This window comes from Podarcis pityusensis (genome assembly GCF_964106645.2).
Source record: "Podarcis pityusensis genome assembly, chromosome: 4".
NCBI lineage: Eukaryota > Metazoa > Chordata > Lepidosauria > Squamata > Lacertidae > Podarcis > Podarcis pityusensis.
The window spans coordinates 32705907-32722374 of NC_138027.1; the positions used below are offsets into that span (position 1 = coordinate 32705907).

The following is a 16468-nucleotide window of genomic DNA, read 5'->3' on the forward strand; positions in this document are numbered from 1 at the left end:
CCGGCTGGAGGAAAAGCCCTGCAAATACCACACGGCAGCAGGAGTGCCCACTGGTTCTCCTGCTACATTCCAATGTGTCCTACCTACTTAACAAGGGTTTCCAGTGATTAACAAAGAAGTCACAACAAAACTCAGCTCATTTATTCATTGCAGGACTAAACTAAATTTATTTATCCATTATGCCTCTTAAGTGCAAAATCTCTTTTTTCATTAAGTTAGTTGGATAAGCCATTTAGCTGTCTACTATAGCAAATAATCAATCACTATTCACATCAGTCCCAGCAAGCATGGCCAATGGCCAGGGAGTTGTAATTTGGCAACATCTGGAGGCCCAAAGGTTCACCGCATCTGCTATTGCCTTTTAGAGGTTTTATTGGGCACTAAAATGATTTTTAAAAATACAAGAGCACTTAAAACCAAAGGGCAGTAGTGCCCAGCAGAATGTATGAGCATGAGGTTTCAACAATGAAACTGCAATCCCTCCCACCTCTTCCTCGATGTGCAAAGGACACAGTGCAATTGCCATTGCTTGCCCCTCTCTGCTCCCCAAGGCCTTGGCCTGCAAATTAGTCTTGTTTGGATCTATGAATGCCTGAGAGAAGTTTGTGGGGTGGGGTGTTGCACAGCTCCATTGAGTTATATGTCATGCGCTCTCTCTCTCTCTCTGCGTGTTGTACAATTCTGCCTGGAAAGCAGATGGGAACTCGTGGTCCCCAGACTAATTTCATGCACATTCTTGCTCTTTAGACTATCCCTCTGGCAAGTTTGTGTGCATCATGTGTTTGTTTGTCTGTCTGTGTGTGTGAGAGAGGGAAGGAGGAGAAATGGGGAGGGGATTGAAAGGCTTGCAATGAGCTGCCGTGTGGGAGGAACCCAGGGAAGAGAAGGAAGCTGGAACAGGGAAAACCAGGAAAAAATGCAATTGAAATGGATGGAGCATGCCAAGCTGGGTAGGGCGAGGAGCAGTCAGTTCCAGTCTGAGTGATGGAGTGGCAGAAAGAGCTCCATACAACCGCTCAATTTCCCATGCAAGATGTGGTGAATTAGTTTTGCCTTGCATCTCCGCTGTGGTTTCCTCCACTTTCCTAAATAAAGGAAAAACAGACAATGGCATTTTAACTATAGAAGTGTGCTGAAGAAATTGTGGGTCAGATATCCTGTTACCAAAAATATAAGACTCGAATACTTACATTTTTTCTTCCCCTTCCAATATTTTAGTCACACGTACTTGGATTATCATCACTTTAGAAACAAAAAGCAGCAGCCAGATTAGAATATTTCAGCCCTAAATTCTCCATCTCCAAAAGAAAATGAGCTCTCTTTCTTAGAGCAAATTACCAATAAAGCAGAATATTCATGGAGTGTTGTCCTTCCAGGATTTGGCTGCTGAAACAAAGTAAACTCCAAAGAGTTTCAATATAAACAGCACACAGGGTGCTTCCAGGTTGTTGCTATTTTGCAAGTGGGAATCAGTCACATTCCATAAAATTCGGGTTACACAGTTAGATTAGCACAATAAAAAAGATTGACCGTTTTTGCTGAAACAAAAGTGATGGAAAAATGCAATAGAAAGTGTGAGATAACAATTGCTTGATGTGATGTGGTAGAACCACTGCACAAACAAACCACAATGAATGCTCAATAAATAAATGACGTCATGTAACCTCCACACAAACCTTGTGCAAACGAATCAGGGTGAATGTTCAATAAGCAGGTTGCCTGGCTGGAAGTGACCTAAACCAGTATTTTCCATGCCACAATAACTCCTGCTACTCACCTTACCACAGTCTGTCAAAGCTTCACTGTCTCTTCACCAGCACAGCCTTCCCAGGACAGCAGTGAAGGAATAATAGTCATTCTCTCAATTACAAGGGAGACAGAGGTGGGCAGGAGAAAGGGCAGCTTTCTAGCTGCCAAACAATGCATAAATGAAACTAGGGCGGAATCTACACACATATAAAAACCATTCTGAAAATGCTTTTCTAAAAAGCGTTTTTAAAAATACATCGAATTTTCCATAAACCATCACCATCTAGTGTCACATTGTGTATTGCACTCAAAACACACTTAAAACGTTTGATTTGCAGCTGTATAGCTGAGTCCTAGGTACTTTTAAAAAGCCAGGATTGTTTAATTATAAATATTTTAGCTACTAAGGTAAAAGTAAAGGTACTCCTGGATGGTTAAGTCCAGTCAAAGGTGACTATGGGGTGTGTGGCGCCCATCTCTCTTCAGGTCAAGGGAGCCAATGTTTGTCCGCAGACAGCTTTCCGTGTCATGTGGTCAGTATGACTAAACCGCCTCTGGAGTAATGGGACACCGTGACGAGTGCCAGTGAGCATGGACATGCCGTTTAGGTAATATATTTAGGTGTCAACCAAACCTTTAATTTCAAACAGTGCAGGTTTTAAGACAGGAATTTGCAACCTGTGGCCCTAAATATGTTGTTGATTACAGTTCCCATTATCATTGCCCATGCTAGCTGGGGCTCATAGGAGTTGGAGTCTAGCATAACCTGGAAGGCCAAAAATTCCTTATCTCTAGTTTCAGTGTTTTCCTTGTCTGAAACTCATATACCAACAGAGCCACAGGAGTAAATAACACGGATGAAATTGAATTCTGTGAAGACTAGTCTTAGCCTACTGTGACAAACCTCTTAAAAAAACAAAACAACATCCCTCAATTACCAACAACCTCCATCCCACGTCTTATGTAGTTAGGCCAGTGTTTATAATGTTGCTAAAGTTATTTTGGAGAAGCGCTGAAATATTGGTTTCATTTGTTTCATTGGCCCATTGGTTTCAGACATGGAACCACTGCTTCCACCTAGTGGAAAACAGCAATAAAGAGTGTAGCACAGACCAGAGGTTGGATTTCTGCTTCTACTTCTACAATTCTACTTTTCTTGTATCTCTTTGTCCTTCCTTGATAACTTTTGGAAGCATTGGAGATGTTGAGGGAGACATGAACTCCCTCCATTCCAGGATTTTTGGGTTTTTTTAGATGAAATAAACATACTGGGGGAAACTGAAACTCATGCAATACATACACAATTGCAATATTTATATAACCACAGGATTAAGAACTAGCAGAAAATGTGACATTCCACCACATGTTTAGGACACACGATTCTTTAGCAGTGTTTCAACACATATGAGAGGACTGGGATCTCAAATTTGCTGTAACACAACATAATTTCTATAGCAGTACTAGAGAAACACAATGCAAAGACTGGAAACAGAAAGGACTACACACAACAAAAGACCTTTATAGTGGAATGAAGCCTCTTGCTGGAGTACAAATAAAATGACATTAGGGTGACCTTGAAAGAATGGTTTAACAAACAATTCATCTTCTCTGGGAACACTGGCAATTGTAGCTCTGTGAGGGGAAACATGAGTCTCCTAACAACTCTTAACTCCTTGAACAAAATACAGACCCCAGGATTCTTTGGGGAAAGCCATGACAGCTCAAAGTGGCAGGATAGTTCTTTAAATGTTTGGTGTAGGTGGGGCTAAAGTTGGATACAACCCTCAGTTTTTAATGTTTTATCTGGTGCATTATATAAATGTTGCTTGAAGACTCTTGCTAAAAACTGGATATATATCAAACACACATCACATAGTGGGACTTACAGTCTACAAAATAGACCACAATATTTCCAAAACTACAGAACGAATGGAATTTCTATCAAAAGGCCTTTCAGCTGGACACTCAGATGCAACTCTAGAAGCAAGATAGAGATGCATCTTCCATCTTTCTTTTCATTTCCACTGAGCCCTTCAAAGAGCTCAAGGCAGGCTTTCTGTCAACAAAGAAAGGTGTTGTGTTTAAATATTACTCACTTAACCACTTCCTTTTATGTTTGTAGCTGATGTGCTAACCCTGCAGATGTTTTCTGGTGGTTTCTATACGTACATTAAAAAACAACAGAGCCGCGAACCAGGCCTCTCCTCTTCACAAACGATATACGGTAATCAGTAACAACATTTGAACAAAATCGGGATAAATGGTAGGAGCGATATACTTAAAACACTATACTTTTAAAGCACATTCAAAGTGTGTTTCCCTCTATAGAATTCTAGGCACTGCAGTTTACCTCTCACTGGGTTACAATTCCCAGCAACCAATGTGCCCAGAATTCTTTTTTTTTGGGGGGGGGGTGGAATGTGCTTCAAAGGTACAGCTTAGTGTGTATGCAGCTAAGCCTCTGGCACAGCTCAGTCAGTTGAGCATGAGACTCTTAATATCAGGGTCATGTGTTCAAGCTCCACGTTGGGCAAAAGATTCCTGCATTATAGGGAGATGGACTAGATGACTCTTGGTGTTCCCTTCCAAGTCTACAATTCTATGATTCTAAGAGTAGACCCACTGGTTTTAGTGGGTCTATTTAGAGCATAGCTAATGGTGGATATCATCTTAGGTCTCTCCAGTCTCCAATAACATGCTTCATAATACAGAAGAGTAGCAGTATTTGTGCAGGAAGATGACAGTTGCAATATCTAAAGACAACCAGCCATTTCGTGACAGGGGATTTGGGCGGAACAGATTACTTCATCAGCTGCACTAAGAGGACGGATAAAGTACTAGGTAGAGATACCATGTGTGAGATACAGGGGTGACAGAATGAGGGTATCTTAAAAAAACCAAAACAACTATTAGAGCAACTCAGTTTACAGCAATTAAGGTATAATCTCTTTTCAGTCACTCCCCTCATAAAACTAAATTCAGGTATCTTCAACAGTCTTTCACCATAGGAAAGAAGTGATGGCCTCGGTCCAGTATACCTGAAGGAGCGTCTCCACCTCCATCGTTCTGCCCGGACACTGAGGTCCAGCGCCGAGGGCCTTCTGGCGGTTCCCTCGCTGCAAGAAGCCAAGTTACAGGGAACCAGGCAGAGGGCCTTCTCGGTAGTGGCGCCCACCCTGTGGAACGCCCTCCCACCAGTTGTCAAAGAGAAAAATAATTACCAAACTTTTAGAAGACATCTAAAGGCAGCCCTGTTTAGGGAAGCTTTTAATGTTTAATAGGTTATTGTATTTTAGTGTTTTGTTGGAAGCCGCCCAGAGTGGCTGGGGAGACCCAGCCAGATGGGCGGGGTATAAATGATAAATTAATAATAATAATAATAATAATAATAATTATTATTATTATTAAATAAGTGAATAAATGAATAAAACAGATAGGAATGAAAAATGGTCTTCACATTTATCTAAAGCTCTCAAGAAGTAAGGCCCATACTGCTTTAGTCAGACCTTCTATATTTATCATCAAATAGTACTATTTCTTTTACAGTCAGTTGTATCAGCCTCTAAAATTAAATCCAATATTAAAGAGGGAATTGTATGCTTTCCATGGGTGCAGCATCAGTTTGGGCTATGAAATACACTCTCGGACTTAGATCTTCTATCAGGGAGCGCTTGAATAGGTATTGGGATCCAAATATCCGAAAGGGCACATCTTCCCATAGCAGCCTGTTGCCCAGGCTCCATTTAACACAATAGGACTTCTAAGTAAGCATGCGTGGAAGTGCACCATTAGTCACAACTAATTTTAGCTGGATTGAAACCAATAAATTATGCACTGTTTCTACCGCTTGAGGCCAATTTCCAATACTGAAACAGCAACCACAACATACACACCCTTCTCAGTGTTTTGCAGCTTACAACACAGATTAAGGCATTATAATAGCAGCAATGTTTCAGTTTTACCTCAAGCCGTCCCCACCCATCCTGGCTTTCCAAAAATCAAGAGTATATGTCGTTGATTGGATCATGCGGTTTTCAATGTGCTTGACATTGTCCTGGCTTGACACCTTGCTTTACACACACAGCCTCTTCATAGGCATCAGCATTTTATTATCACTATCAGTCAGCCATCCTAGAAGCCTTCCAAGACTTATTACCTTGAACTTTTTTTTTGTAAAATACCAAAATATTGTTATCTATTTATTATATTGTTATATTTCTGTAATTATGCAACTATTTTCATGTTGTAAACTGCCTTGAGCATGGTCAACTATGGAAAGGCAGCACACAGTTAGATGGCAAGGTCCTCTAGTTTCAGATACATGCAGCTCCAGATGAACTGATCTGCCATTAAAATGAAATAAAAAAGTATCTGGCCCTTAGGCTTTCACAAACTTCTCCTCAAAACGGTCTCCTCAAAACTGACTCCTGCTCTGTTTTCTAATGCTGATTTTTAATATATAATTCTAATGACTCTGAAGAGGTGGCAAGACTTTGGGTAGTTTGTTGGGAAGATCAAATACTGGGCTCAGCTGAAGCTGAAAATATCACTTTGGGCAAACAGAGATTCCTTTCCTTGGCTATATGAGAAAGTATAACACAGGGCAGAGACAAGAGTCTCATATCACATGGAAAGAATAGGGTTGATGGCTGAGGACTTGCAGTATCCATTTAAGCTGCATGTTAACAATGCAAAGGCTAGAAAATGAAATGCAGACTTATGAAGTGATACATTTCTGGGGTGACTTCTTTTGTTGAACAAGCTGCCATTCCTGTTCTCCGTGTTCTAATGAAATAGATATGTAAAGCAATTCAAATGATTCATTCAATAAGGTGGAGAAACACAGCATTTGCCCAACAAAGGCAACTCATAAAGGTTAGGCTCCAGGGGTCCAAGAATATATGCAAAAAGACGTAAAACCAGGAACCCCTGGAACGAGTCCCCTGCAAAGTGAAGGGCTGCTTGCCCTGCTTTCGGTAGGTGGTGGGAGGGCTTTGGCAGCAACCCAGAGTCCTCCAACCTCCTTCCCAAAGCCTGGTAAGTTTTTGTCCAGCTACAGGAAGGAGGCTTGAGGGCTCCAGAATGTTGCCCGTGATTGCAGCTTTGAGCAGGTGGGGAGGATGACATTCTCCATTTACTTACTTATTTCCTCCCACCTGTGCAAAGCTATGATCACATAAGTAAAATAAGCATAAGTTGCAAGTTAGCTGCACACGTGTTGGTGTTTAGGACAAGCCAGTTTTGAGCCTCAGGGAATACTTGTATGATCACATAAACATGCAAGTTCTTTGGTTACTTGTATGTTGTGGGCAATCCAGATGCCCATGGCTCAGCAGTTACCTCTCTGTTCATTGTGGGGATAGCACATTCCCCCAGTGCTCAAGATTGCAATGCTATCCCCAAAACCCTCTTCCCTGTGCTATTACTGCCAAGTCAAGCGTAATCTGAAAGGTGCCGGTGGGAATGTCATAGAAGCCTATTGGCCAGTATCCCTACCACCATTCATGTCACAGCCGTAATTCCATAGGTTCCTTTCACTCCCCAATGTTTTGTAAAGGTTATCTTTAAAAATCCCTTGATGCATAAATAGAGAAATGTATTCTGCATACGAACAAATAGCGTAATCTAGATTGGACCTGCAAGGTTGGCCCACAGTCTCTTCCCGGAGGATCTAATTATTACCTATTTATTTGCAAGGACCAGAACACACAATTGGACAAATTTGAGTTAGAACCACTGTGCGTTCTCCCTTAAAAAATGAGTACCACATCTGTTTAATATTGGTATCAGTTTGAAATGAGACCAACAAACTTTTCCTCTTTCCTTCCACATATCCTTACTCCCTATCCCATAATGTTTTTAAGCATGCATGAAAATGGAAATTTGGACAGAAGTCCATGTCAAGATTCTCTTAGTGGAAACTGAGCTTCAGTTGTACTCCATGCATTTTTCTGTCTCATCGGCTGCATACAAATCCAGCAAAATTCCACGAGCTTTGCTCAGATTTATTTTTTAAACAAAAGTTTTCGTTTAGGCGACATGAATAATACTTATACAAAAATCCAATAAAGTATTGCATTGCATAAATAAAGGGTTTTAAGAGTCAGATTTATATACACGCTTACATTAGTCAAATTAGAAGGTACACCTTGTAATAGAAGCTCCTACTACAAGGAGGGGGGGGGGAATGGAACAAACAAATGTTGACATCATTTCACTTAATTTAGAAAGCTCATGGTTACCAACCTTTTTACAACAATCAAGCCAAAAAGGTTGAAAGGGATACAGCGGTAGGCGTAAGAGTGAGGGGGGAAAGACTGTATCACAATCTAGAACAAAGTTCTATTGCTACATTTATGAAAGAGGTTGCACTGGTTTATTTCCTAGTACACATAGTACACATACAGTACTGCCAAAATTAGTGTCATTAAAATCTTCCTTCTCCTACTTACACTACCCTGTTAATTGTTTTTGAATATCAGGTTTAGATGTGAAAAAATGTACTGCACTGGGAATAACAAAGACATGTCATCAAAATTTAGAGTTAAAAAACAAAAAAACAAACAGATAAGAAACTTGTTAAAACCCTGCAGATCTCTGGCAAGAAAGTGCTATTCCTCGTAATTGGCCTCTAAGGTCTTTTAATTTTATAAACCCCCAGGCCATTTCACTTCATGCATTTTGTGGAACAAAATTAAAATAAAATAAAAAGGAAGAGCCAGGGAGTAAGGGGGGCAAAAACGAAGTATTAAAACGGGGTAAAAACAGACATGGGAAGCAATGAAAATATCCCGTTATGCCACACGGTATGCTTTCAAGAGCGTGAACTCCTTCCTGTTAGTACGCGCAGCCCAGATGAAAAGGGCAGCAGCCATAAACTGCAGGGGTGCTGAGACACAGGCCAGACAGAAGGACCAGCCAAACTGGCCTTGCACCTCTTCTGGAGGGGTTAGCTTCTGGTGGAGCAGCTCAATTCCAGCTACATAGCAGCCAACTGAACCCAGCGTGCACAAACCTGGAGAAGAAGCAGCAAGTATATTTTGGTCAGACTTACAGCACCTAATTCTTGGCTCACCGTGTTAAGATATTCATGTTTCAACACTGAATACATGGGATGAAGTTTGCCAAGAGGACTCACCCGCTAGAAAGTGGAGGACTCCGGTGGCAATGGCGGGGTAGAGACTGCGGCAGGCGCAGGCACAGACCCCAATGAGAGCCCCAAAGCACATCAGCCCAAGGCTAACAAAAGGCAGGAGGAACTGCAAGCGCCAAAGATCTAAAGGAAATAGGGAGAGGAACATGATTGGGATGTTCCAACTTTAGGGCCTTTCACTCCAATCTCATGGTGCAAAATGCATTGTTTCCAAGACAAATGGAGAGTAGTTCAATCTACTATCTAGTTACTTAATTGTGGCAGAGCCCAAGAACTCTAGCTTTTTGTCCGAAATAAACAGTACAGAAATACATCACATAATAAAACAACATTGAATTTTGCAGAGTATAACTGCTAAATAAAAGACTATGCTATATGTATATATAAGAATCCCAAGTAAATTACCAGAGCATCATAAATGACCTGAGCTGCAATACTAAACATACTTTTCATGGGAGTAAGTCCCGTTCAACTCAGTGGAACTTACTTCTGAATAGACATGCACAGGGCTGCACTGTTGGCCGACTTTGACAAGGTAGCATACTTTCCATTTATCCACATTTGATGAAGGCAAACATGTCTTATGGCCAAGTTAAAACATGTCTCGAGTATTTCTCAATCCTATGTCTATTCAGAAGCAAGTCCCACGAGGTTCAATGGCTCTTACTCTTTGGTAAGGTGGGCAGAGGACTGCAGCCTCAGATACATTTTATCTGCTACACAAAACCAAAAAAATACTTACAGGTCCGGTTCAGATCACTGCCACTATTGTGATTCCCAGGATCCTTATATTTTTCCATGAACTGATCCGAAAGGGAAAAACTGACGCACCTTGTGACCATCTCAGCTTCCAAAATGGAAAAAAAAATTACATTTATTAGGATCTGCTTTGCTTGACTGTCATTCTTCATTCACGCGCATGCATACATCTGGATTAACTAGGTGTGGTGGGGAACCTCTGGCCTGTGAGGCCTCATCATTTGGCACACAAGGCTGTTTCAGTCAAGCCATGCCCACCTGATGCCATATATGATGTCAGGTGTGGGGTAGGTAAAGGCCTGACTCAGCCAAATGAGGTGAGGTATATAGGTACCTGCAAAGCCCTGTACAAAGAGGCTTCCCAAGACCCAACAACCAGCTGATTGCCAGTTTTGTGGAACACTTTGAAAGGTGCATTGCAGGCTGTGCATTTGCCTGCATGGTTGGATTTCAAACTCTGCAGGCAAAAAAAGGAGTCTCCCGATGTCATTGTGACATCACTGACAGTTTGGTGGCCCCACCCCATACAACAAAGCATATTGCAGCATTTTAAGAAGGAACAGGTTTATGGTTATAGGTTTATAGCCTCTAAGGCACTATCAAGACTCTTGATTTACAACAATGATGTTGAGGAATGGAAGGAAGGAAGATACTGGCTGGAGGGTGGGGGCAGCTGCAAGGACTGCAAATGATAAGGCCAAAGGTTACAATAAGGAAACCCAGCCAGATGGGCAGAGCATAAATAATAAAATTATTGTTGTTATTATTATTATGCAGCACGCAGGTTGCCCAACTCTGGTACTAACTTCCTAAGTACTACACTTCCTCTTACATTATTATTCAGCAGCTGGCACTGATCTCCAACTTTTTAAACTTGGTATTGTTCTCAAAACTATTAGTCATTTCCTCAGAAGACTTGATAGACTACTTCAGAGACAAACTAATAATTTTAAGGTCCTAAGAGCAAGCCTAGATTTAAATGATGGAGGTACTTGCTTAGAAGATACAATTAAAGTTCTCTCTCAGGCAAATTTGTGCATCTTAAAACTGAGAATTAACAAAAAAAAGGGGGGGATATGTCTGCTCAAGCGGGACCTGATAACCTAATCAATTTATTCATGCACCAGTGCTTTGCATTCAAATGATCCCTCAGGAAAATGGCACTAAGAGAAAGACACATTTAGAGACACTTTCTGAAGTAGGTTTACTTGGTGAGTTGAACCAGTAAGAGTTCTCAGCCATCGTGATGCATCTCCGCCATAGTCCAATGGTGCCGTTCCATCGAAAGAGAGCTTCTGTATAAGACTTTTCATCTTCACCAGTGAAATCATCCCAAGTGGCCTTAACTTCACTGTAATTTTCAGGTGGCGATGAGTTGCGGTACTCATACCAAAAGTCCGTGCCAATAGAGGCTGCCAGGTAGATGGTGGAGATAAGGCTAAGCACGCAGGCGATTACCAGAGCAGTGGCAAAACGGTTATCCATCATAGTGTCTCAACTGCAATTGAAAAGAGTAAAAAGCAGAAAGTTTCCAAACATGGAATTTAACTGATTTAGGAAGACACGTGTTCCTCTGGCTCTAGCCAACCACTTTCACATGCGTACGCCAGCTGTTCCTTTCATTGCTTACTTGCAACATCTGTTCAATTTAGCAATTAAAGCAACTTCAGAACATCCCCTCCTGTAAAATTCTACTCATTGAACTGTATCTGGGTTGAGCATAAAAAAGGACTGAACCAGAAAACAAAATGATTAACATGGTTCCATTCCAGATTATTGCCACAAGAACTCAGGCACTCCCAAAACCACAGACTCCCAAAACAAAACATACAAACAAACAAACAAACAAACAAAAAAGAGCCTGGCTTTTTCCTCCTCCCTTTCTATTCTTTTTCCTTTTGTGTCATGTTTCAGATTATAAACCTGAAAGACTGTTTTATCATTGATTTTTGCAAACTGTTCTGGTGGCCTTAGAGTCTCATGAGTGAGGTTAAAATCATTAACATAAACACACACATGTACATTATTGCATATTAATTCTGTCTGCTCAAATCAGGTACCTCTGAGCTGCAAACTGTTACTGCTATAATATTATGCTGTGCATACGACTTGATGTATGAAAATGGAGGCAGGGCTTAAGAGATTTGGAAGGACATGCATGTAGAAAAAGCAGTCAATACAAGTGATCTTCCGAACAGACCCATCAGTTGAGCCACCCATCCTAAGACAGAGGAAGATGCAAGCAGATTGGTCTATACATGTAATCAGTTACATTTTCTGTTCTTCCCTGGAAAGCTTCATAAGACTGACTTTAATAGTAAAATAACAACTTTTAAAATATTGTACAATGAAATACGTCGCATTCCAGCTGGTGGCTGTGACCATGATAAACTGAGGATATGATAATTATTTATTGAAATATGGAAGTGCAAACCAACAAAATAATACAATATAACTTTTGTGTAGTACTTTAGAAGGCTGAACACAATTCCATTACCTCCTTACGACAGTATTATCTCCCTAATTTGTAGATGAGGGGAATAAACAAAACACACAAAACTGTGGAATGTCTCTGTAAAAACACACACTATTAAATTCTCTCATTTTTCTCAAGTATCTAAACTTCCTTTCAAAGATGTCAGTGTTGCAATTTCCTTGGTCACAGCTGTTTCCTTAGTTTTTATTCAAACGTATTTTAGCATTATTTTTTGTATTAAGAGAATACATTAGGGGGCCTCAGACTCATAAGCTCCCTCCCTTTGGCCTTGTCATGTGGAGGAGTTAAGTACAGAAGCTTTAGCTTCTGTTTTAGTTTAAACACAGCTTCTTGTGCTGTCCAGTCCTTCGCAAACTGTAGCCGGTCTTGATTATGGCTTGCAGAAACAAAGAAACTTCAAATCACAGTTTATGAAGCTGGCCTGTTCCAAATACAGTTGTACCTTGCTTTTTGAGCAGAACATGTTCTGGAAGTCTGTTGGACTTCCGAAACATTTGGAAAGCAAGGCACGGCTTCCGGTTGGCTTCTGATTGCACAAGCGCGCCAGAAACAATAGCAGAAGCCACATTGGACGTTTGGCTTCCAAAAAAAGTTCAAAAACTAGAACACTCATTTCTGGGTTTCCATCATTCAAAAGCCGAAACGTACGAGTACCAAGGTGTTCGACAACCAAGGTATGTCTGTAGCTAAACTGTAGCTAAAATAAAACGGAAGTACAGTGGTACCTCAGGTTAAGTACTTAATTCATTCCGGAGGTCCGTTCTTAACCTGAAACTGTTCTTAACCTGAAGCACCACTTTAGCTAATGGGGCCTCCCGCTGCCGCCACGCCGCCGGAGCACAATTTCTGTTCTCATCCTGAAGCAAAGTTCTTAACCTGAAGTAATATTTCTGGGTTAGCGGAGTCTGTAACCTGAAGTGTATGTAACCTGAAGCGTATGTAACCCAAGGTACCACTGTAGAGGCTTCCAATCTCCTTGCAATTGCGCTGGAAGAAGGAGAATAAGAGTCCCAAGGATTGATGAGAGACATTCTCTTAATGCCATGGTTTTGCTGCGTCTGAACTCACCCACAGTATTACCAGTAGCAAAGAAATTACAAATAATCACAGTGTAAACAGGACAGCAAGCTGACTCAGGAGCGTGGCTATTTTATGGATTATCTTAGTTTGCAATGTGTTCTTTAGAAGAAAGTAAGAGTGAGAACCAAGTGAAAGCCTGGAGCATGGTCTGGAGCTTATGAAGACAATTAAAGGGAGTGCTCAAGAAAGAAGCATTTGCGCAAAGCAGCAGGTGGTTAAGAAGGTATGAGCACACAGATGAAGGCTGGAGGCAGCCAGAGCTTACCGTATTAATACAGAAGAAGTTGGTGTACAGAAAAAGGAGAAAGAATGGGAAGTCACAGTTAGAACACCCATAAATAATAAGGTTTGCAAAAGGCACTTTATATTTAGAAGATAGTAAAAACTGAATGATAAAACACTAACAGGAAGAAAAGAAACAAAAATGTTACCATTTAGATGAAACTAGTAGCAAAGATAATCTGAGCTCAAAAAGTAGAGAGTCAAAAAAACATGCTCGCCAGTGGCTTAGGCAGAAAGTTAAAAAGATTAAATCAAACATATTGGGATACCTAAGGACCACCAGCCAAAGACTCAAAGCCATGAATAAAACTTAATTGCCACAAACCTGTGCTACCAGGCTGAAGTCAATCATGCTGTTTATTGGAAAGTTTATTCAATCTAGATAGAGATTGTCATTAAGACTATGTTGATAGAGGAAAATCAAAGTTGAGCAATTATACTACTAACTGGCATTCACCCAGTGTCAGTCAAATGGGCATATTTAATTAAATCACAGTAGACAAAATTGTTTTGAACTGTAATGGGTTCAAAACAGGCCCCAATTATGTGGCAAAAGTTGCACATGAATCAGCAGTACACATATACTGTATTCCAACAAGAGCAACATTGTGTTTTTTGGCAGAAATGGTCACATTCACCACTATAAAAACGTATGTATGTACCATAAGTTTTCCAAGTACTTCCTCCACATGATTCATGTTCAGATAAGATCCCCATGTGCAGAAACAGAATAAATCTCAAATAGAACATATTTTCAACTGGCAGCCCAACTCAATACATGTTTACTTGGAAATGAACCCCATTCATTTGAATAAATCTTAATGCCAAATAAGGAATTTTGATTGTTTGAAACATTCCTTCTATCTCACCAAGAAAAATATTGTGGTGTGGAGATTTCCTCTGCTGAAAGGTAAATACTTCAGTGTTCCTACAGAAATCAGGACTGAAGAGTAGCTCAGCAGCTTTAACAAGTATTATTTTCACAACAGTGTCCTCAGGGTACTTAAGTTGTTAAAGGCGGCTTTTTGTTTTATTTGGGTAAGAAAGAAGCAAATTGAGTCTGGTGCCAGACAATCACATTTTAACACAAGCTACTCAACAATCTTGACTGGGGAAAAACAAAACAAATTGGGCAGGCAACACCCAAACCTAGGACAGTCTAGTAGTATTTCTAAAGCTGAGCATGTCACAAGCATAGGATATGTACTATGGATTTCCACCAAGAGACAAGATTGACTTATGAAGTCTGCCTATCTTAAATTTAGGAATTGTCGGGGATAAGATCACTTTGTATTTAAATAAGATGTCAGGGTATACATTCTCACACTGAGGTTTAACCAAAACCTTTCTCAATTCTTACTAGTAAAGATGTATAAAGAAGAAATATGGAAACAATGATTTTAAAAAAATAAATTAGGAAAATGAGAAAATAATTAGAAACCAGACCATTTGTAACACAGCACTTTTATCTTGCCACATCTTTGGCTCAAAAATGGGTCAGGCGACTGGTCCTATCCACTGGCTAATTCTGTTAGGATGATCCCATTGTTAGCTCCAGCGTTTTACAAGGGTAGTGGAAACAACACTTCCTTTGATAGATACCAGCATCCGAGGGCACAGATTGTCAGTGGCGAGGAACACAAAGCCCATTCATATCCGATTTTGTTGTTTTCCTCAATTATAGTACCAAGAGGGATCACGACCACCAGCGAGAGCATCATCTCAGGCTACAATACCGGGGTGAAATGAAACGTTCGCCCAGGTAGACACATATACGCTCACAACAAGAGAGATTTCCCAAAGCAGAAGCCTAATCCCTTTTTCATGGGCGGGCTGGAGGGAAAGGGGGGTGAAAGGCCCGCAGGCACACACCTTTCTCCGTTTCCCCTCCTCCATCCTCATGTTATATATATAACTCCACAGCTGCAGTCTGATGCACGCTAAAATGGGAGTGAGTCCTAGTGAGTAAAGCGGGACTGCACTGCACCTTGGAGGCAAGATGCGCATACCAGGGAGTGTGTAACTAGGGGTGTGTGTGGTGGGGGTGATTATTACTACATTCTCATCACTATCAGTAGTAGTAGTAATAATAATAATAATAATAATAATAATAATAATGGACAGGTGCCTGCAGACTCTGTCGAACTGCAGGGCTGAACCTGCCAGCGTTGCGGGCAGGGTGTGTTTGGTGGGCAGATGGCTTTCCTGCTTCTTGGAGATGCCCATCAAAATATAAGCCACGGGTCTCCCGCACCTCCATGGACTCTTTCCGGACACCCCCAACCCCAGTACTATCCCACTCATGAATTCCGGGTGAGGAAGGGAGCCGGGCCCGTCCATACTCACCTCCCATCCTCCTCCCGACTCCACGGCGCCGCTTCCACCACCCACCCTCGGCCGACGCTTAGCCTGGGAACGGGGGAGGGGTCTTTTCCTCCTCCCTCCTCCTCCTCTCTCGGAGACGCTTATCCGCCCCCGACCGCCAGGCACCCTGGGAAATGTAGTTCTGGCCGCATCGACGGCGGCGCTGCGCTAAGAAACCAAGGTGGGAGGCGCTTTGTTTGTTGGCCCGAGATCTGGAGGAGAGGCGCTTTCCATTTGCATCCTGGGTATTGTAGTCTCGCTGACCAAAGGCGCTGGAATGCGGGGAGGTTGCTTCTCAATGGACAAACTGCTTTCAGTTCTTAATTCGGTTCAGCGTTCAGTTGCCGCCGCGCCTCTTCCTGCCATGGTTCCAGTGCCTTATATATAGTGCTAGCCTTTCTGTACTTATCAGAAGTAACGTAAATTAAATCAAAGGGGGCTTTCTCCCAGGTAAGGGCTGCAACCTTAAGGGCGTAAGGTATTTTGGAGTTTCACCAAAACACAAGCATCTCTCATCCCTTTGGAAACATGTTCACCTGTTGAACTCCTGGCATAGGAACTCTGCCAGTGTTGTGTGTGTGTGT

The 16468-nt window shown here is 41.5% G+C and overlaps 1 protein-coding gene across 2 annotated transcripts; it reads right to left on the reverse strand.

Moving 5' to 3' along the window:
• Positions 1–7729: 7729 nt before the first annotated feature.
• CLDND1 (claudin domain containing 1) lies at positions 7730–16027 on the reverse strand. 2 transcript variants are annotated; one of them, XM_081003800.1, is made up of 5 exons: positions 15867–16027; positions 10870–11159; positions 9645–9749; positions 8888–9025; positions 7730–8764 (listed from the first exon to the last, which is right to left on the reverse strand). In XM_081003800.1, the coding sequence occupies exons 2-5, from the start codon at positions 11147–11149 to the stop codon at positions 8544–8546; spliced, it is 744 nt and encodes a 247-aa protein (XP_080859926.1). In that variant the 5' UTR covers positions 11150–11159; positions 15867–16027; the 3' UTR covers positions 7730–8543. The 2 variants fall into 2 exon arrangements, with proteins under 2 accessions (XP_080859926.1, XP_080859927.1); XM_081003801.1 differs by lacking the exon at positions 15867–16027 and adding an exon at positions 11722–11882.
• Between the last annotated feature and the right edge of the window lie 441 nt (positions 16028–16468).